The sequence below is a fragment of the Echinops telfairi genome, unplaced genomic scaffold (genome assembly GCF_000313985.2).
Source record: "Echinops telfairi isolate 266 unplaced genomic scaffold, ASM31398v2 ScPeMD7_3509;HRSCAF=4178, whole genome shotgun sequence".
Taxonomy (NCBI): domain Eukaryota; kingdom Metazoa; phylum Chordata; class Mammalia; order Afrosoricida; family Tenrecidae; genus Echinops; species Echinops telfairi.
The window spans coordinates 3,756,787-3,780,566 of NW_022107407.1; the positions used below are offsets into that span (position 1 = coordinate 3,756,787).

A 23,780-nucleotide genomic window follows, 5' to 3' on the forward strand; every position below is an offset into this window, starting at 1 on the left:
CAGACAATACTCATGACTATGAGGATTTATAGGGGAAGTTAATAGGTTACTATAAACTGGACCTTAAAAAAAATTAAAGATATAGTCATTGCTCTACAACAGTATGGCCACCTAACATCCTGCCTCCCTGCCACATCATATTGCTGGTGCAGCTCCTCTGCTTTGGTGCTTCTGGTACCTTTTACACCTGCCGCTTCAGACAGAGATCTACTATAGCTCCACTGGTGGTTCTTCTTTCTCTTAAGCATTCCAGGATTCATTCTCCTCCTGCTTCTGAAATCGCTCTTACTCAGGAATGATGAAACTGATCAATACCTTATTTATATGCTTTTACTTAATTTTTTGGTAGGCATTAAAGAAATGGCTACAAGAGCCATAAATAAGTAATTTTATTTTACTACTATATTGGTTTCTGTTATATTTTCAATTTCTCTATTATACATTATTATACACACCTTAAATAATTTTTATGTGTCTGTGGTATTTCATTTAGAATTTTGGAGTGATAATAATGATATCTTAGAGAACAGAAGAATAGAAGTTCCTTGTTTTTTTTTCATTATCACTGGTCTTAAGCAAAGTACAGATTGATTACATACATTAAGAAACAGTGGACCCTACTCAAGGCCTCCCTTAACATAAGAACACTTTGTTCTAATAACCTGGCACTCTTTGAGACTCATCTTCCCAACACAATCACTGGTGATAAAATGAGCGCATAAGCAAATATGGTGAGGAGAGCAGATGGTGCCTGGCTATCAAAAGATATACCATCTGGGGTCTTAAAAGGCTTGAAAAGTTAAACAAGCAGCCATCTAGCAGGGAAGCAAATAGGCCCACATGGAAGAAGCACACCAGCTTGTGTAATCATGAGATGTCAATGGGATCAGGTATCAGGTATCCAAAACAAACAACTATATAGATGCAAATGACAGGGATTGCAGTGGAGACCCAACACCCATATGTAGACAATTGGATATCCCCCCGCAGAAGGGTTATAAGGAAGGGATGAGTCAAACAAGGTTCAGTATAGCACTAATGAAACACATCATTCCTCTAGTTCCTGAAGGCTTTCACACACACACACACACACACACACACACACACACACACACACACATTGCAGTCACTGCCACTACCATGACCCAGTTCTAGATTACAAATCTAGCTAGATCAGAGAACATACATTGGTACAGATAAGAGCTCTCGAAACATTCAGAAACTCAGGACGGATAAACCGCTCAGGAACAGTAGTGGGAGTAGCAATAGAATGAGTGTTGGGAATGGTCAAGGAGGGGAAAGGGGGAGAAAAGGGGAACCAATTACAAGGTTGGATATATAATCCTCTTCCCCTCCATGGGGAGGAATAACAGAAATGTAGGTGAAGGGAGACAGTGCAATATACAAAACAATAATAACAATATATAATTGATCAAGGATTCATGAGGGTGGGAAGGTAGGTGAGGGAGGGGAAAGTAGAAAATGTTTTGGAAATGATGGCAACATATGTACAAATATGCTGGATAAAGTTGATATATGGAATGCTATAAGAGCTGTAAGATCTCCCAATAAAATGATTTTTAAGAAGAAAAGAAAAGAAACAGGTGGGCACGAATAGAACTATTTCAGGATTCCAAGTAAATTAATTTGAATCTTTATGGAAAGTTTTCTGGATACATCATAGATGTCTGGTCTTTTAAAATGGCAATAAAAGCAATGAGGTAACAGGGATAATATTTACAACTTTAAAAATCATTTTATTGGAGGCTCGTACAGCTCTTGTCAAAATCCATGCATACATCCATTGGATCAAGCACGTTTGTACATGTGTTGCCATCATCATTCTCAAAACATTTTCTTTCTACTTGAGCCCTTGGTATCAGCTCATTTCCCCTCTCCCTGGCCCCCCTCCTGAGCCCTTGATAATTTATCATTTTTCCCCTGTCTTACACTGACTACTGTCTCTCTTCACCCATTTTTTTATACAACTCATTTTTCAGCCTATATACTTGTAGACAATTATCATTTCCTCCTTCCGCCTACCCTTAGTGCCTATTGTTTTTCCTCCTAGAAGCTGTACATCAATAATTGCCTATTTAGAGAGGGCAAAATATATGAACATTCTGTGGTAGGATTACATTTTAAAGCAACCCATGGTTTTCTTCTGCAAGATGATTATATTTCACTGCAGTTATAGTGCTCTTTTGGTTGAGTAGCTTTGGGGGTGTAAAATATTTGGAAGGCTGACAATTTATTTCAGGCTAGAGAGTTTGATTAATTTCTATTCTGTCTATAGTAAAATTCTGATATGTGTTTATTATATTGGATATCAAATTTAAGGGGTAGATGAGCATCTCAAGTTGAATAAAACTGCAATAATAAAGATAGAAAGGATAGTGATGATTCGGTTGTAGAGTTTTTGCATTTGATATAGGAGATCCAGGAAGATTCCATATGTAGTTTGTAGACTAAGACTAGGAAGAAAGGCCTGTGTTCTACTTCTGAAAAATTATCCAGTGAAAACCGTGGATCACAATTGTGACTTGATGGCAACTAACAGCAGTACTCAGTGGAGAGACATTTAACTGGGACGAAAATGGGACATAAGTGAGAAGGTTATGTGATAGTTATGATTGCATCTCAGCTAGGCTTAGCCAGGATTCTCCATGGTAATGAGTAGATTTTGACAGGTAGATATATACATTTAAATTTCCTTGGCTTTGTATGTATATCCACAGAACCCAACCTAAGACAATAATCCTGAAACCCTTTAATCTCTGCCTTGAATTATTTCTCTTAAGAGCCTTGTTTGACTCTAAATTCACAGATCATTTGCAAAACCATCTCCTTGATGATAATTCAGAGAGGGAATTGATATCTCAGGTTTAGATTTGGGCTAAACTGCAGAAACTGAGTAATCTTATTAATTTATATGAGGAAGCCTATTGATTTATATGTACTCTCTTTGCTTCACCAGTCACCAATAGATTCTGGACTTCTTTTCTCTAACCCACACCTTCCTCCTGAGCAACTGGGACATTTCATGTAGAAATCACACAGTTCCTGGAGATTCAATGTGTGGAAAATTACATCCACCATTTCTCCTGGCTGTTAAATTCCCTTCTTCTGGATTTCCCAATCAAGACATCACCATCCAGTTTTGCTATAACCTTTGAGTCCCCCATCCTTCTCATACTTTAGGGCCATACATGGCCATTCAGGTGAAAAGTACTTTTATATTTAAATTTTTATTGTGACTTAGGTGATAATTCTAAGATCAGATAATCAGTTTTACATTCAACAATGCATGCATATTTTTAATTTAATTTATCCATTACAATCTCAATGTACCCTCATTTATCCCACTGTGCTCCTTGTTTCCATTCCTCTCCTTTCCTAACCCTCTGCACATGTTTCCCTTTGGATCTTAAGAGGTTAAATAGTCTAACATGGGGGTGGGTGCAGTTTCAGATATGAGGGGTAAATAAAAGCCATCATCTTATGGGTGTCTCCAACAATTTCTATCACTTAGCACGCCTAGGCTCTTTTATGGTTTTGTATTTTGTTCTATATTTTTCTCCCATTCTATCCAAGACCTTCCAATGTGATACCATTAGGAGCAGTTTTCGTTGGTAGCTAGGCACTACCTAGTGTTCTTGTTTTAGGGTAATGGAGATTGATGTTCCAGTGGCCCATTAGTTCATTGTATTAATTGTTTCCAAATGTCTTAGATTTTCAATACTCCTCTTTCCCTCCAGCCAAGAGAAACCAATAGTTTCACCTTAGGTATCTAGGAGGTTTTAAGACTCCAATTTCAACTCACCAAAGTATGACAAAAACCGGAATTGCACTGGGCAGAGTGGACTTTCATAATAGACATTTTATCCCTGCTTGGTGAGTATCAAGCACCCTCACTCTGAGTTAGTGCACCCAGTGGCATTACTTGGGAAGGTTCTCTCTGGTTACAGTAATTTTTTTTTTTTTTTTGGTCAAAGCAGTTTCACCCAAACCTCAGTTTTTGTCATGGCCAATTTAAGAGAACAGGATGCAGCTGTGAATTCTGTTTCCTGCTCAGGAAAAATGCTGCAGAAAGTGTCGTGAGGGTGAACACAGCTTACAATGACAGCACTATGGGAAAAACAAGTGTACTAGTGGTTTTCTCGCTTCAAAAAAAGGTGCAATGTTGATTGGTGACAAATCTTATGTTGCACATCAACTTCCTGAATGGACAAAAATGTCGACTCATAATGCATTTGGAGTTTGTTCCACCAAGTCAGACTGTTAGTCAAGCTTTCTATTTAGAGGTTCTGGAAACACTGTGTAATGGTTGGTGACAAAAAAAAGTCCTGATTTGTGGTAGATGGTGGACTGGTTTTGTCACCGTGACAATGCACCTGCTCACACAGCCATCTCAGGGCACCAGTTTTGGCAAAAAAAAAAAAAAAAAATCACCTCTCTCTTGTTCCAAGCACTTTACTCACCTGACCTTGCTCTGTGTGATTTCTTTTTGTTTTTTCGAATGAAGAGGAATATGAAAGGAAAGCAATTTGATGACATAGGAGAGGGGAAGAAAAAAACAAGGGAGGTTCTGTTGAAAAATGTTTCCAAGAATGGAATCACATAATTGACAAATTAAGTGTAATGGAGAATACTTGAGAGTGATAAAGTTATTTTTGTAAACAATTTAAATACATAGCTTTTGGGGGGAAATTATGAGGTGTTTTTTTTGGGGGGAGAGGTACCTCCTCATATAACATTGTCTTTGTGAACTATGTTATGCCAATTGATGTCAGTCCCTGAGACCATGGTATGGAGCCCTCAGACCTAACAACTCATGTCCTCAAGGGTTTTGGTTTAAGACATTTCCATAACTTTGTCCACTGTATGTTTCACCATAATCATGGGTATATTTGCAGCAAAGATAAATACACATATATAACTCTTTTCTGTCAAATTTGTATTTATTTAGGGTATACTCATGATATATATTATTCATGAGTATACACTCACACTCTTCTTGGCACACCCCCTTAGCCTCAATGTCTATCCAAGCATCAACTGTTAACTACTTAATTCACTGCCTTTAAGTTGATTCCAAACCCCTGTGGGTTTCTGAGACTAACTCTTTATGGGAATAGAAAGCATTATCCATCTTATGCAGAGTAGCTGGTGGTTTTGAACTGCTTATCTTATGGTTAGCAGCTCAACCTGCAACCCTCTTTGCCATGAGATCTACACTTTATTGAGCAGGGTTATATATTGTGGTGAAGTAGAATTTCTTAAAATTAATAATATTCATGTCTCTGTAACTCCCACTAAATGACTAGGTGGGATATGCAAATAGTGTGTGGGAAATACTAATAGGGGGGATTAGTTCATTTGAGTTGCCTCTCCCCATGCTGTAAGAATGAGCCATCTCAGGGAGCTGCTATTGCTACCGTTGTTTAGAGAACCGTTGTTCTAGAACAGATGGTGTGCAAAAAGTATGAAAATAAACTTGGGACTGTTATCACTCCAGACACATGGAAAGATGGTGCAAGGAATACCACTGAAAGTGGTATAAGAAAGCTGAATGAAAATAAAGCTTTACTCTAAAAAATAAACAAAAAAACTAGATTTCCTATGGAAAGAATAACTTCTCCACTTGCAGGATTTGCAAAAGTTCTGTGCACCAGCCATGTTCTCATTACTGTCAAGGCTGTGCCTACAGAAAAGGCATCTGTGAAATGTGTAGGGGACAAAAAGGCTTTGGATACAAAAACTGCGAGCAAACATCTGTCTAGTGTATTAATGCTGTTTCCCGTATCTATATGGTTTGGGATAACAAAAACTCCAAGTAACATCCATCTAATGTGTTGATTATGTTTCTCACATCTACATGATTTTATTTTCTGCTTTGAACTATCAAAACATAACATAGATATTCAAATGCAAAATAACTTGTTTAAAGACACATAATTAAGTTTGAGAGAAATGGATCCATAGTCACTCTTTTGCTCTTAAGGAATCACAAAAATGTAAGTAGTCTTCTCTTTTAATTGTTGTTTTTCTTACAAACATTTTATTGAACTGTAATAAGTAGTAAATTCAATTATAAAAAACAATAATCCCAGGTCTTATGTACTTTTCATTTCTCATTATTCCTGTAATCCCTGTTATATTTTCCTTCTTCGGTTGTAGGCATTACAGGAATGGAGAGGAGATTATGGGTATTTTGCTCTGGATATCTAGGCATATAATTCTTCTCTTATTTTTGGTTGCATAGTACATTCCCTTACTGGTTCTAAGGTTTCTTAGAATCAGCTGACCTCTAATTGCAAAATCACAAGCTATTCAAATATTAGCAACCATTGCTGAATGTTTCTGGATGTTTCCTTTGTCATTAGCCCAGACTCAAATCAAAGGCCAGTTAGATTTGTGGACATTGGTTGTTGTTGTTGTTCTTGCAGTGAGATTTCCAGTTCCCTTCGTATAAAAACAGGGAACATTGGAAAAGGAATTCTCTCTCTTACTCTATATTACCTTCCCCTAACCCAAGTGAACACTGTTTATCCTCTACCCAGGAGTTGGCAAATTCGAGGCTCCCTAGCCATATGCAGGTGGCTCTTTCCGTATACTATACCTGTGGCTCTGAAAAAAAATTGGTAATATTTAAAGGATATTATTTAGATAAAGGAGATTTCATTTGTTTGCAGAAATATATTTATGGCTCTTGGATAATTGTTAAATTCTTGTGAAGGCCAGGATGCATTCTTCTGCCTCAAATGTTTACTGATTCCTGCTCTAGCCCCTGACTTCTCCTCCTGTTTTTTACCCTTCCAAATATATATGCTAGATTTCCAAAATAAAGATATACACCTTGTGTTAGTCTGGGTAGACTAGAGAAACAAATTCATAAACACGCATATGTATGTTAGAGAGACTTTTATATATAAGAGCAATTGAATATTAAAAATCATCCTAACCCAGTCCAGTCCAAGCCCCTAAGTCCAATATTAGCCCATATGTCCAATACCATACCAATATATAAAATCCTCTTCAGACTCATGAAACACATACAATGATGCTGAGTGCAGGACAATCACAAGTCAGTGGGTAGAAAGTCATTGTAATCATCTCAGAACTGGCAGGGATCTCCATGTGGCTCCTCCAGTTCCCAGGGCACGGGGTCTATCAGTGTGCCATGTGTCTTGTCTGTAAAGCGTCTCTTAGGGGGTGAGTCTTGAGTCTTGTCAGTGGAGAGTCTCCAAGGAAGTAAGTACAGAGTCTTTCCTGCCTCCAAGGAGGAAATCCCGGAGTTCCCAGAATTCTCAGCATAAGGCCATGCCCACACAAAGGCCTCATTGTCTATGACCTGATTGACAGGCTAGACTCCACCTCTTCACTCATAATTCTCTCAAATTGACACCAGATTATATAACTACCACACACATAATACTTTGAATTCAGCTGTCATGAAAGCCTAAAGGATAAAGTAGTGTTTGTTCATGATAACAGGTGTGGTAGTTACATAATTTGGTGTCAATTTGAGAATTAAGAGTGAAGGGGTGGAGTTTAGCCTGTCAATCAGGTCGCAGCTTGATGACCTCATTAGGAATACTACGGAGATAAATAGCTCATTGGAGGCGGGACACACACTTATTCCCTGCAAGGCATTCCTGTGGAGAAGACACATGGAGCTATACTAGAGCCCTGGATCTGAAGGATTCACATGGAGACCCCTGCCAGCGCTGAGACACTTCCACTGCCACTGGATCCACAAGACTTTCCACCCACTGGCCTGTGATTGTCCAGCATTCAGCATCATTGCATGTGTTTCATGAGTCTGAAGAGGACATTATAGATTGGTATCAGACAAATGGGCTAATATTGGATTTATGGACTCAATCTGGACTGGGCTGGAATGTTTTCTCAATATTCAATTGCTCTTGTAAATAAAGCTCTTTATAATACACATATGAGTGTCTATGAATTTGTTTCTCTAGTCTACTCAGACTAATACAACAATTAATAAAAGTTTACTTCCATTGAGGAAAAAAAAAATCTTTTCAGAAACAGGAACAGAGAGTATTTCTGGAACCATCAAAGAAGAGCCAGCATGGGGCACATTAGAAATTCCTATCTCAAGTGATGGAGACAGTAGTGGCTCTGCTACACAAGAGGCTACTGCATTGGAGACTATAGAACAGAGCAAAGGAACCAACCTGAGGCAGAGCGAAGGGGCTGTGCTGCTGACACCATGTATTTCCTCCCCTACTCCAAGTTAACACTTATCTACCCTCAAGCCTTCAACTTTTCTTCCTCTCCACACTCCTTCCACCTCTGTAATCTAGGAATGCTTCTTGTAGTGGGAAAATCACATGCTATTTTTCCTTTTGTGATTGGCTTATTTCACTCAGCATTATGTCCTCCAGGTTATTCTATGTTATGAGAGGTATTTTGCAGATTCATCATTATTCTTTTTTGTTTTGTTTTTAATCATTATTCTTTAACATCATGGAGTATTCCATTGTATGTGTATGTATACACGTACCAATATTTATCCATTCTTCCACTGACAGGCATTTAGATTTCTTCCATCTTTTTGTTATTGAGAATATTGCTGTGATGAACATGAAATGCATATACCTATTTGTGTCATGGCTCTTAATTCTCTAGGATATGTACCACTTTGAGGGATTGCTGGGTCATGTGGCATTTTGATTCCCAATTTTTCGAGGAAGTACCATATTACTTTCCATAGTAGTTGTACTGTTTTACAGACCCTCCAACAGTGTGTGAGGGTTCCAATCTCTCTGGACCTTGTCAGCATTTTTTATTTTCAGTTTTATTGAACTTTGCTGTTAATGCTCTGTGTGTGTGTGTTATCTCATTGTTATTTTGACTTATATCTCTTGAATGACTAAAGATGACAAGTGATCCTTCACTTGTTTGTTAGCTGCCTGAATATCTTATTGGGTGAAATATCTGTTTAAGTCCTCTGTCCATTTTTGAACTGGATTATTTGTCTTTTTTAAATTTTATTTTTGGTTGAGATGTGAAGTTTTCTGTATTAGAGATTAGTACCTTGTCTGATAAGCTACTGTCATTTTTTTTCTCAGTCTGTTGGTTCTCTTTTAGTAAAAATCAGTTGGTGCACAACAGTGTCTAATTTTTAGGTGGTCTCAGTCATCTTTTTTTTCCTATAGCTGTTGGTGTGTTTTTATTTTGTTTGATGATTAACCTGTAATCGGGACCCTGAGTGTGCCCTTGGTTTTTCATGGATGATCTTCTTTGTTTCAGGATTTACATTTAGGTCTTGCATATACCTTGATTTTCTTTTTATATACGTTATGAAATATGGGTCCTTTAGTTTCATTTACACTATCTGTTAAAGAGTCTTACTGTGATGTTTAGGGTTTTTTTTTTTTTTTTTTGGTGTGTCTGTGCCAAAGTGGCACCTGTCAACAAATATGGGTGGAGTCTAACCTGTCAATAAAGTCATAACCAGTGACCACATTTTGGGGTGTGACCTAAGTAAAAGAAGGCCCTGTGAAGGGCTGGTTGCCCTGTTTTCTTTTCCCTTCTTGCTGGAACCATACTGCACCTCCAGTTTCCGCCACCTCACATCACATGCTGTGCCCCTGGTCCTGCTGCCTCACACCCCATATCATATCATGCCTCCAGATCCCATCACCTGCCATCATACCGATCTTACATGAATTCAATTTTACTCCTTGCTCTTTAATGCATTACCTAGTTCCTGTATGTTAACACTAGTTGGATTATTATTTGTTATTTTTCTATTTGTTTATTTTATCAATTTGTTTTTAGAGTATTTTAAAAATTTTTTCTAAATTCTCATCTTTTTCCTTTTTGTTGAGTTTTCTCTTAATTTGCTGAAGAGTCTGTGAAGCTTAGCTTTTTGGTCAATGTTGCTGGGCTTGGAGTCTCAGTGGTATGGCAGTTGGGGGCCTAGTAATTTCCTGTCATGTGACCTAACACAATGTAATCAACTTCATAATGGGATCTTTTGTGAGCAACCAAGCAGTTTTAAGATTATGGTGGAGTACAACCCCCTTACCCAGGTCACAGCCCTGATGCAATTGAAATGACATGTCCTTGGGAGTGTAACTATTTCCTTTATAAAGACACTGTGGGGAAAGCTTGTTAGCTTGTTGCTGGGTCTGAATTTTTTATATGGCTCATCCACCTTCAGTTCTTTGGACTTGAACCAGTAACCTGCTGATTTCTTGAGCCATCAGTGACGAGTCATCTGACCTGCCAACTGACTTGCTGGCTTTGGATTACTTCACCTCACTAGTCATGAGCTTGACGTGCTGATCTTAGATTCACCCCCCTGTACTGTCTGGTATTCCTTATGGTCCTGGGTTCATAATCTACTTGTCAGGGGAAGTCTCCAGCTTAACATTTAACTCACAGACTTAAAACCAGACTGGACTTACCTGTTTCTATAACAGTATAAGTCATTTTCTTGATATAATCTTCTCACTTAATTAAGATATTTAAATACCACTGGTTGTGCTTCTCTAGAGAACCTCATCTAACACTGTGTCTAAACATCATTCTTCTGAAAGCCTTATCTAATAATGCCAATGCCTTTTATTCATAAGAAACATCTTCTGGCTCTGTATATTGGTCACTTGTTTGAGCCACTGCATTTTTTCTTCATATGAACTGAAATTGTGATTTCTAAAACATTGTAGTCTTGCATTTGTATTTCATTTATAATTGTATGTTTGTGAGACTACATTCTAGGGGGTGTAATAGAGATGAGAGTGTGTATTCGCTTCTCTTGTTGCTGTTTTTATAAAGGACTGTAGAAGTTGGATTTGGCTTTGGCTTTTGTATATCTCTTGGTAATCAGGTGGTATAAGAGTAGATATTAGCTTTCATAAGAGTGGCTATGCAAGTATGAATATAGCTGATCATAGGGGTATGGTTACTGTTTCCAGTGGGGTGGGATAAAAAAATAGTATTCCTAAGAGAAGCTATAAAGAACCAACAGCAGCTAAAAACGAAAAATTTTTAAAAAAGCAGAAAAGACATAAGTGATTCTAGAAAAAAGAATAAAGCTAGAAGCCAAAGAAAAGTAAAGACAGTGGTAGAGAAAATGGAAAAAGTGTGAAAGATCAAGAAAAAATACAATCCACAAAACTGGGAAGCATGGGAAAGAAAAGAGCAAATAAATTTGAAAATATAAGTAGCAAAAATTAAAAAAAAATAGGGGGATAAAAAAGAAACAAAAGTGAAAAAAGGAAAGAATGGAAAAACAAGAAGGAAAGAACAGAAAACAAGGAAAGGAGAAAACGGGACAAGGGCAACATCCAGAGAGGAGAAAACTCGTGGGTGATTGTACCTACCTGTATGACAACTTCTGCCAGCCACAGAGCTCACTGTGTGTGAAGGGAGGAGCCAGTGGGTGGGAAGCTTGACTTTTTTAGCTGAGGTGTTAGGGTGTTTATACCTAGAAAGGAGCTCTTGAAGATCAAGTGGATCGCTGGGGACAATGCTGTTGTTCATGGAAGAAGTTTGTTCCCACTCAGAGTGTCAGCAACAGGCTGTTTGTCAGATACTGTCATGTCTTCTGTCTTGATGAGGTGGAATCAAGTGCCTTCTGAGGTGGGAGTGGTGCACTGGAAACCAATCCAACGATGAGGTTCTGACCGATCCAAGGACAGACCAGGGATTTTATTGGCGTGTGTGTATGTGCTCAGTTTTTGGGTGTAAGAGGCTGCAATTGGATGTAAGTGAATGCAATTGGAGGCTGTCTTGAGTCAGCAGAACTGATTATGCCTGCACCAAATAAGTCAGCAATTTACCCACATATCTCCTCTCTGACAATTTTGTTCAGCTTCTTCTTGCAGCTGGTATTTAATCCACTTCTCTCCTCCTCCTTTTAAGCTCAAGGATCCAGGATAATCATTTGTACTTGTTTTCTCTGGTTCATAATGCCTTTCTTGTAGAGAGTCTACGTCATGTTTCTGTCTAATCTTCATCTTTATGGAAGTGGACTGTTATTATTAGAAATTTTTAAAATTAAAAATATTTTAATAGTTTTATTTACATATGATTTTCACACCATGCAATTTAATAGTTAGGCCATATAGTATAAGTTGTACAATAATCACTACAATCAATTCCAGAATGCTTTCTTCCTTCTTGTACTTATTGTCACTTTATTTCCCTGCAACCTCCCTCCCACGCCCTTAATAAGCCATCAATCCAGTTACTATCTCTATATATTTACTTATCCTGGATTCCATATACTGGAAAACATTTAAAAAAAAACAATAACAAAATAAACCATAGAAAAACTTCAATCAAAAAAGAAGGAAATATTAAAAACCAGAACAAATTTAAAATGGGTCCAAATAATAAGGTGTTAGACTTTAACCTATCTGGTTCTATACCAATCCACTTTCCATTGCATTCTACACAATAGCAAGGTTATTCACATCCCTGGTCCATGGCCAGAGAGGATTTGCTTGAGGATCAATCCATGTGCATTTGCCCTTCACTTTTTTCTTTTTTAATATATGAGACAACTTTAAAAATGGGTCCAAAGGCAGAGCAAATGATAAGGCATTACATTTAAAATAACTACATGTGCCACAATCAAATTTACAGTGCTGTCGGTCTGATAGCAATGTTTTTATATCTCTCTAAGGTCAGAGGGTATTCACCAGAGGCTTAATCCATGTAGGGACACTGCAAATGGATTTGGGTCTTCCATTGTCACCCACAAACTTATGAGTATTGGGTGTTCACAATTTAAGCTCTGATATTGTTCCCTTATTTGCATTTGGATTGTATTATTTATAATCCTGGTATTACAGAATGGTTTGCTTCTTCCATATGTACTTAGTTGATGCCTCCCTTACATGGCTGCTTGTTTGAAGACAACGCATTAAGGCTCCTGATGTTATTCTTTTTGATGGCTGGGAACAATCCGTTTTTTCACCACACTTTGATGTAACATCCGTATCTTCAGTGATCACTTCATGAGGGTGTACACACAGCAGGGCCATGTCATAAGAACTAGTTGTTTTTAGATTGGGCCTAGAATCAACTGCAAGTCCAAAATCCATTTGTGTATCTATGGTTTACATGTGTCCCTGGTCATCTTTACAGGTCTCATCATTGTTATATGATAGAGAACATTGTCAGTCACCACCCCCTGGGGCATAAGGTAATTCTATTGATTATTTTATCCATTCATATAGAATTTAACACAGTGTTGAGAAAATGAAATTATACAAGTATAGTCTAGCTCTAACTCACGTCACATGAATTGTTGATTTATGCAGATTAAACTCTGAAGTGACTGGGTATTATTTACATTAATCATGGAGGTTGATGGTAGGGTCAAATTTCTAATAATGTTCATTCATAAAGGCAGCACCATGTCTATTAGATTAGTACATATCGTAGAAAACAAAACAAAACAAAAAGCAAACTTGCTGTCATCGAATCAATGCTGATTTTCAGTGACCACCTGTTAGATGCTAAGAATCTATCACCTTTTAGAAGTTTTGCCATCTTTTTTGCTTTTGCTGTCATAAGAGATCCTGAAATGGGAATATTTTGGGTGGAGGCTTAATGAAACTACTCGGAAGCAGATTCATTGATTTCTTCATAATTTTCGTCTGTCTTAGTTATCTAGTATTGCTTTAGCAGAAGTACCATAGGTGGATGGTTTGAACAAACAGGAATTTTCCACACAATTTAGGAGGCTAGAAGTTCAAATTCAGTGTGTCAGCTCTAGGGAAAGGCTTTCTCTCTATGTTGGGTCTCTGTAGGAAACTGTCTTTTTTCAATATCTGTGGACCCAAAATCCCATGGATATCTATATGGGTCTTGTCATCCATCTTGCCCTAAGTAAAGAACACGTTTAGAACAGAGACCCTGGGTCCAAAGGATGGGTTCTAATTCAGGCTTCTTGGTCATGGTCAGGTTTTCACTCCTCTACTTGCTTGCTTCTGTCTCCTTTTATTTCTTCTAAGATAAAAGCTGATGCAGGTCACACACCAGGGAATCCCCCTTATCCTATTATAGCTGATTGTCTAATCACATCAGTTCTTATTATGGTGTAAAATTACATTATTACATAGCTGCCAAACCACTGGGAAGCATCATGGTCCAGACAAGTTAAAATACATTTGGGGGAACTAAACTAAGTCCATGACAGATTTTATCACATGTATTTTATTCTTTTCCTTCATAATTGAATAAATTTATCTTTTACTACATGTCAGTTACAGTTTCCTTGATAGTCTTTTTCTCCTCAGTTATCCTTTTGATAATCTCAAAGATAAAAATTATTTCAGAGATAAATTTTCACTCTCTTGTCCATGGCTGTGAAGGAAAAAGCTTGTTGGGGTTGAGGGGAGGAGGAAGGCAGTGAATGCTTATAAAGTTTAAGGAATTTGGGACCTTATGTCAAAACTGTGAATAGCTCACACAAAATGAAAATTATCAACATTATCTCTCCTGCTATAAATAGGAGTGTTGTTTCCTATTGGGAAAAAAAAGTACAGACATAAAAGGAAAGAAAAATATAAAGTAAGACACAAACTCAGAATAGTAGCTAAGCGTAATATTCTCTGACACAAATTAGTGATATAAAAGGAAGCTGAAGAGTGAGGCTTCATTTCTGATCATACGTCCGTCTTCACTTTGGACATCTGTACTACCTTGTAGATGCATTGCATCCCCAGTGATTTTCTGAGTCTGCTCATGTCGCATAGGTCATGGCTTTCGTACAATAAAAAAATAGTTGAAGTATTCTTCTCTGACAGGTTTTTGCCTACATGGTTAACAGATTTTGCTGTACTTACAAACCATTCTTTCCCAATATTTTACTTGCATCTTGTGTTTTCAGAACTCTTTGAATTTGAATTATTCTTCTTTTAATTTTTTAATTAACTGGTTTATAATTTTTTTATTTATCATCCCTTCTTATTAGTTCTTTCTAGAGTATTTCCTTCTCTGAAGTGTACTCTTTAAGTTACTTTAGTGTCTAGACTGCCCAACTGTGAGGACAATTTCCTGGTTAGGTTTGAAGAGACAAGTTTCCTAACTATATCATTTGGTGTTGAAAAAAGTTCCTTACAGAATTCTGAAGGGACCTGATTCCCTTACCCTTTTGTACAAATTTTGTTTCTTTGTATGCTTTAATTTTCTATCAGGACCTTTTTTTTTCCTGTTTCTCTTTGTTTTGGCCAACCATCTGGGGCACAACCAACCAAGAACACTTTCAAAATAAATTCCTGTGTTGCATTTTAGGATCATACATTATGGACTGGACCCTGATACAGTGCAAGTGCCTATTGCAGATGATAGATCCTTATCCCCTTTTATGCTGAGTCTTAGGGGAATTGGACATACTTCTTTTTTGCCTACTTTACGTGCGTGATATTATTCACTGCCCTACTTCACTGAGAGATTAAAATGTCTTTTTTCCCTTTTTGGGCTGATTCTAAACCAAAATCTCACTGTTATTGAGGCAATGTTGACTCAGAGTAAACCCATGTGAGTTCCCAAGTCTGTTTATGGGAGTAGAAAGCCCAATCTTTTGCCTTGGAAATGCTGGTGGTTTCAAACTGCTGACTATGTGGATAGCAGCCCAATGCATAACCACTGCACCACCAGGGTTTCTAGTAAAGCAAGGAGGGCATTAAATAGTAGATATATTTTGGTCCAAGGCCACCTTTCACTGGGTACCCTAAAAGCAAGGGATCCAATCAAAGTCCAACTATTTCCAATTCCATAACTTTGCATAGCAATCATCTGCTGCTTCTCACACTAGGGAGTTTCAGCCTCAGTCCAAAGAGTACAGATGAGTTTGAGGTAAAGCCCAGTTCACTTAATAGGGTTTCCACATCGAGTCCTTCCAGTATGGCCTATGCAAGTTGTGCGCCTTGAAAAGACAGAGCCTAAAGTTCCAGTAGTTTATAGGTCATGGACTGTATCACCCCAAGCTGAATAGAAGCTAGGTCCAAAGAGTCTAATTAGGAATATAGTACCGGGCTTAATCTCCCCTTGGGTTCTATATAAATATTGTTAATCTTTTTTCTTCCCAAATGGGATGTTGCTTTTCCCCATTACCCACCATCAGAAATGCAAATGTCTTCTCCAAAACATGCATGCACTCTTCCTGCATCCTGACTTGACTTTCCAATGAGGCTCGCTTACCACTCTTGTCGGAGTGTCTGTTGATTTAGGGTGACCTTATTTCAATGCTGTATGCCAGCAAATGAATGGTCTTATCCTTTTCCTCCTTTCTTGAAGGAGTGACCACAGCTGAAGTCAGGTCTCCTCTGTAGAAGTTTATATATATAGTTATAGTTATATATCGTTATGTATATATAGTTATATATATCCATATAAAGGGGTGACAAATGGTATGGACACTAGCAAGTCTCTGTGCCTCATGGGGAGACTGAATTAGAAAGTTTACATGATCCAAGAGATCATAAACCTGCCTTCTTGGTGTTTATCCTTAAAGTAGTGGACTCATACAATATTTGTCCTTTTGTGATTGGCTAACTTCACTCAGCATAGTGATTGTCAGTTACATCCATGTCATGAGATGGTTCATGCTTTCAGCACTGCTTTTTGGGGATGTATAATAATCCATTGTGTGTATGTTCCACAGTTTCTATATCCATTCTTTTATTGATGGACATTGAGTGGTTTTCAGCTTCTGGGTATTGTGAACTGTGCTGTAAGCAACATGAGAGAGCATTTTTTTATGTTGTATTTTTTACTTTGGAGTATATGCTCAATAGTGGTATTTGCTCAATAATGGTATTTCTCATTGATATGGGACTTCCCTTCTCAGTTGTTTTAGGTTGCACCATATCGCTTTCCATAGTGGTTGTACATGTTTATAAGTCCATGAACAGTGTATCAGAACTCCAGTTTCTCCACATTCTCACCAGCATTTGTTGTTTTCTGTGTTTTTGAATTGGTCTATCATTACGGGTGTAAAATGATATCTTTCGTAGTTCTAATTTGCATCTCCTGGAGGACTAGTGATCATGAGCATTGTTTTTCATGCATTTATTAGACTTTTTTGTGTTATTTTGGCGAACTGTCTGTTCATGTCTTTTGTCCACTTTTTAATTCAGTCATTTCTTACCTTATTTTATTTAAACCATTTCATTAAGAGCTAATCCAGATATCATACCATTCCATAGTTCAATCACATCAAGCAGTATTGTACAATTGCTACCCCATCAATTTTGAAGAATTTTCTTCCTTCTTGAACTCCTTGATAACAGCTCCCATTTATACACCCCTCGCCCCACTTCCCCTACCGTACTCCCGAGGAACCCTTATTCTGCTTGTTGTCTCTATAGTTTCCTCGATCCTGGGTTTCAAATGCTGAAAAACAGTAAAAGCACATAACAAAATTCAACAAGGCTACTCACGATGACAGAATACATCAGAGATAAACCCAAATATGAAGAAAACAACAACACAGAAAATATTGAAAACCAGATTAAGTCCAAAGTAGATCAGAGGAGAGACCAAATGATAAGTTTTTAACCATTCAAGTCAGGTTTATCATCTTGCTCTCCTATAATTACCTCTCCAATGCTCTGTCTGATAACCAGGTTACTCCCATCCCTCAATTATGGTTTGGAGGAAATTATGAAATGCTTACTTCTTATGTAGATATTGTAAATATATTTTGCACTTCTGTCATCCATAGCTTTCTGCAAACTAGATTCTCATGATTTAAGCTTGATATTATGCCATCTTTTGGCTTTAGATTATAATTTACAATCCTTGGGTGACAAATGTTGGTATGCTTCTTCTATGTGGATTTAGTTGACATCTCACTTAGATGGCTGCTTGTTTGGAAACAAGCCTTTAAGATGCCAAAGACTATTCTATCTGTCTTATCCTCCTACTGAGGTGTTGTAGAGTTTATGGATTTTGGTAATTAGAGCCGTGTCCATTGTGTCATTGCTAAATTTTTTTTTTTTTACATTTGTTTTAGTTTTTAATATCTTTTTTTTTATAAACATTTTATTAGGGGCTCATACAACTGTTATCCCAATCCATACAACATCAATTGTGTAAGGCGTATTTGTACATCATTTCTCAAAACATTTTCTCTCCATTTAAACCCCCGACATTAGGTCCTCATTTTTCCCCTCCCCCGCTCCCCCCTCCCACATGAGCCCTTGATAGTTTATAAATGGGTATTTTGTCATATCTTGCCCTGTCCGACTTCTCCCTTCATCCACTTTTCGGTTGTCTGTCCCCCAGGGAGGAGGTCACACACAGTTCCATGTAATCGGTTCCCTCTTCCCTACCCATTCTCCCTTTACCCTCCCTGTGCTAAAAATTTTTTATCTAATCTGTGGGCTCCCATTTTACTCTTTTGATGAAGTCTTATAATGCTCATAGGTGTTTTATTTTTAGTAGGTACCAGTCATCTATTTTGTCTTCCACAGTCTGTGCTTCCTATATTATATTTGGTAGTCTAAGTATTTCCAGCAATAGAGACCTTAAATTTGCCCCAGTGTTCTCATCGATCATCCTTATAGCTCTGGGTGTTTACATGTAGGTCTTTAATTCATCTTGATTTTATTTTTGTGCATGGGGAAAGATATGGATCCTGTATCATTTTCTGCATATGGAGATCCAATTTTTCCAATATTACTTGTTAAAAAGGCCCTCCCTACTCCATTTGATAGTGTTTGGTCTTGTGCCCAAGATCACTTGCCTTACGTAGAAACATTTACTTCAGAGTTTTCTGTTCTCTTCCTTTGATCTATGTATCTCTCACTGTACCAGAATCTAGAAGTTTTGACTACTTTGGCTATATAGTAGTTTTTTAGGTGAGGTAGTGTGATACCTACTACCTGGTTCTTTTTAAGAATTTTTTGCTTATACTGAGTCTTTTGCCTCTATATGAAGTTGGTAATTTGTTTTCCATTTCTTTAACGAATGAAGTTAGGATTAGGATGGGGGTGTCTTGTATCTATAGATTGCTTTAGATAGTATTGCCATATTCACAATATTTAGTCTGCTTATCCATGAACCTGGATATTCTTCCATTTACATGCATTGGTCTTTTTTGGTTCCTTGTAATAGCGTTCAATAGTTTTCTTTGTACCAGTCTTTTGTTTCTTTAATTAGGTTTATTCCTAAGTATATTATCTTTTGTGTGGTTATTTTGAAGGGTATTGTTTTCTTGATATTTTTCTGGATCTTTCTTCATTGGTATACAAAAATCCAAATGGTTTCTGCTTGTTAATTTTGTGTCCTGCTATTTTCCTGAATCCTTTGTTTGCTCCCAACAGTCTTTTGGGCTCTCTCTATTTAGAATCATATCATTAGCAAATAATGAGAGTTTCACTTCTTTAACTATTTAGATTCTCTTGATTTGCTGTTGCTGTCTAATAGTCCTGGCTAAGTCTTCCGGGGTGATGCTGAATGAGAGTGGTGATAGGAGGCATCCCTTTCTTGTCCCCATTTTCAGGGAAAATGCTTCGAGTTTTTCCCCAGGGAGCATCATGTTGGCTGTTGATTTTTTCATATATAGCCTTTATTATATTGAGGAATTTCCCTTCTATACTTATATTGTTGAGTGTTTTTAATCTGAAAATGGGTATTGTCAAATGCCTTTTCTGCATCTATTGATAATGTGATTGTTCTTTTCTTTGTTTATGTGGTAGATTATATTAATTAATTTTGAATTTGAACTGTCCTTTCATGACTAGATCCTACTTTGTCATAGTGAATGTCTTTAAAAAAATATTTATTTGTGTTTAATCATTTTATTGGGGGGCTCTTACAAATCTTATGACAATTCAACTGTATTAAGCATGTTGCCATCAATATTTCCAAAGCATTTTCTTTCTACTTGAACCCTTAGTATCAGCTCCTCTTTTTTCCCCTCCCTCCCACCCCTCCACCCCTCATGAATCCTTGATCAATTATATAATATTGTTGTTTCAAAGGCATGTGCCATAAAAGGGAATGTGTGCATGATGAGAACAGCTGTGCTGTCTGGTGGGAGATTAACAAAGGAAAACTACAAAACTTTATTCTACATGTATAGTTTTAATTGATGTAAACAACCTGCTCTCTTTCTCCAGTAGCCATTAGGTTAAAATATATATATATATGGCAGTTGTGTTGGACTCGGTTCTCTGGAGAATCAACATGAATGATGTTTATATGTATATGTGAAAAAAAAATCCATATGAAGAAAGTGGCTCCCACACTGTCAGTGTGCTCAGTCTGCTTCAAGCCTGTGAGTCAAATACTAAGCTGAAGCCTTTCCTCGTGCATATTGCTTCCATGGCCAACAAATGAGGAAGCACGGAGATGAACCCAGAAGCAGGAATGCCACCGGTGGATAGAGAGAGAGACAAACGAATCCAAGGTTAGAAGATCAGGCTTGTGGCTGCAGAGCTGAATGTACACAGCAGGCAACATGGAGGGCTACAAAGCAGTTGTAAGAGGATTCAGGAGAGGATACAGCCCCTTGTATTCTTCTCCCTAATCCTTTTAAGACTGCTTTCCTGTTCACAGCTGATTCCATGATGGGGGAGGCTTCAACTAACAAAGACCAAGAATCCTGGCCCACCTAAATTGACCAAACCTAACTATCACCTACTTCTTGTCAAGTTGGCACCTGTACATATCTTCTAAAGTCATTCATACTCTTCAAGCAAAGATAATAATAAAGCCATACTTGTACTTAACATGAATCAACTAATATGCATACACCCCCAAACACCCTATTTACATCTTATATTTTACAAGACAGTCAAACAAAAATATTTGGTGCAGCATTCAAAGAGGAAATCCTCATGACAATCCTTATTTCGCTAACGGATCATGTGGCCATACCTTCTTACACCATTCATTCCCCTTGCATTTAGCAAGTACTTTGGCTAGTTGTGTTCATTGTCTGACAGGGTGGCTGAAACCTTCATTCCTGAAGAGTCTGGGACATTAGTGGTCATGTCATGATTGGGTTGCTGTAGTTTACCATTGACTTTAATCACATGATAATACTAAGAAACAGTCTAAGCTATTTCTTGGTTTCTAGATATATTCTTCCTTATCTTCATTATGCAATATCAATTCAATTTACCTTGAAAATCAGGATCAATACAATAACTAATTTCTGTACCTTTTGATTCAGAGATATGGGTAACTCAAAATTTCTAATTCAGTGGAATCAGTGCCGTGTCTCCAGACCTGAGGGAACAGGAAGCAAAAATATTGTGAATGGGTCACTAGGAGTAATAGAGACTGGTAACACTCCCATTTCCATCCTTTGTTTCCTGGACCCATAAATCCTGGCACCGTATATTGGCCCCTGGATTAGAGCATATATGATCTCCTGGTGAACATTGCTCCAGCCCTGCAATGGATTGCTACCCACTGGTGCCATAATTGTGTCTTTAGAAGTCCATTCCATTGTCCTATCAAGTGAATTGCTGCAGGATGATGGGAAACATGGTAAAACCAATGGATTCCATGGGCATGGGCCCAAGCTACAATTCATTTGCTGTGTAAGTGAATCCCTTGACCTGAGGTGATGCTTTGTGGGATAGCATGCATGTAGATAAGACATGCTGTAAATTCACAGATGGCTGTGTGGCATAACATTCAAGAAAGGTATACCTATATCCATAGTAAATGTCTATTTGGTAAAAATAAAATGCTGCTTTTTCCATTATGAGAGTGGTTCTATGAAATCTATGAAAGTAGATCAAACTGCCACCAGTTGGATCTCCCTAAGGAATGGTACCAAATCAAAGACTCAATGGTACTCTTGGCTAGTGGCATTTTGGACACTTAACTGTGACACTAGCCAAGGTGGTCTCAATGAAGGGAGTTGTTAGATCACATCATGGGGAAGGCCTTTACTGCCAAACGACTAAGAATCCTGGCCCAGACAAGTTGACACTAAGTCTAACAATCACAGAGGTCAAAGTCATCGCTTTGTATGGCTATATATTGTATTTATATATATATAAAATGAGAGGGGTAGAGAATTATATACTCATATGTATATGTTAAGAATAAAGGTTGCAGATAGACATTGGGCCTCTACTCAAGTCTTCCTTCAACACAAGAACACTTTGTTATAACAATCCAGCATTCAGTGATACTCACCTACCCGACACAATCGCTGAAGACAAAATGGGTGCATAAGTAAATGTGGTGAAGAAAGCTGATGGTGCCCAGCTATCGAAATATATAGTTTCTGGGGCCTTAAAGGTTTGCAGATAAGAAAGAGGCCATCTAGCTGAGAAGCAACAAAGCCCACATGGAAGAAGCATACCAGCCTGTGTGATCACAAGGTGTCAATGGGATCAGGTACCAGGCGTCTAAGACCCAGAACAAAATCATACCCAGGGTGAATGGGAGGGGGGTTGGGAGTGGTGGGGGAATCTTGGAGTGGAGACCCAATGCCCATCTGTAGACAAATGGACATTCCCCTATAGAGGGGTAACAGGGAAAAAATAAGCCAGTCAGGGTGCAGTATAGCACTGATGAAACACACAACTTTCCTCTAGATCGTTGGTGCTTCCTGCCCCCCACTATCATGACCTCAATTCAATCTTACAAGTAGGATTAGACCAGAACGTGTTACACTATTACAGATAAAAGCCCAAAACACAGGGGATCCAGGCTAGATAACTACCCCCAGGGCCAAAAATGAGAGTAGAGATACCAGGAGGATTAGTAGAGGGTTGGGGGAGAAAGGGGGAATCGATCACAAGGGTCAACCTATAACCCCCTCTCAGGGGAACGAACAATGGAAAAGTGGGTGTTATCAAGGGTTCATGCGGGAGGGGGAAGAAATGGGGAGCTGATATCAGGGGAACAAGTGGCAAGAGACTGCTTTGAAAATGATGATGGCAGCATATGTGCTGATGTGCTTGACACAATGGATGAATGTATGGATTGTGATAAGAGATGTAAGAGCCCCCAATAAAAGTATTTTAAAAATAAATAAAATAAAAAGTGAGAGCACTGCCTGGGTCATAGAACACCAGGGGGCACCACTCACCATTTATTGTGTGTGAATACTGGCGCATAAAATGTATATAATGTGATAGTTCTAGATCAATTCTCCATATTTTATTGAAACCTTTATAAGAATTATTTACATCTCCCATTAGTCTCTACCACTACTGACAAACACAATGGTGAATATTCCCAAATAGTGAAAGTTCTTTATGAGAATTCCTCTGGGCTGTAAATTCAGGTGTGTTTATAGGAACTAAATTTATCTAAGCTGTGCCAGATTAATTTCCTAAATATCTTCCCCATTTTTTTCTCCATTAGGATAGCACATTGATTTTATCCAATTTTCACCTATCCAGTGAGAAAAAGTAGTATACATTGTTTTATTTATTTAGTATTTATCTGATGACCAATATTTTGTAGGAGATATTTGTTTTTTATTAGGTATTTGGGCTTACCCTTCTATCAATTGCTTACTTATATGTTTTTGACTTTTTAAAAACTAGGTGTTTCTGATTTTCTCATTTACTTACTGGGCGTTCTTGTATATTCTTAGTATACAAGAATTCTATCATCAAAGGTAGGCATAGTATGGCTTTACACCTAGCCTCCTTCTGCTATTCTTTCTTTACTTTAAAGGAAAGAAATAAAGCAATGATATTTTCCAGAACCCTTTGCAGGTTGTGTTATAGATATGATTTAGGTTTGGCTCCTCAGATGATTTTGTGCCAAACCTAGGACCTACTTCCGTTATTTCCAAT

General features: G+C 37.8%; 2 protein-coding genes across 2 annotated transcripts in view; both read left to right on the top strand.

Annotated features, from left to right (window-relative positions):
- Positions 1-23,780, top strand: part of FMN2 (formin 2) — a 409,490-nt gene that overhangs the window by 22,335 nt on the left and 363,375 nt on the right. The gene's annotated exons all lie outside the window — the stretch shown is intronic.
- On the top strand, positions 5,470-5,783 carry LOC101640698 (cysteine-rich PDZ-binding protein-like). The gene is given in 2 exon segments (XM_045294278.1): positions 5,470-5,617; positions 5,620-5,783. Coding segments are annotated over 2 exon segments (312 nt in total).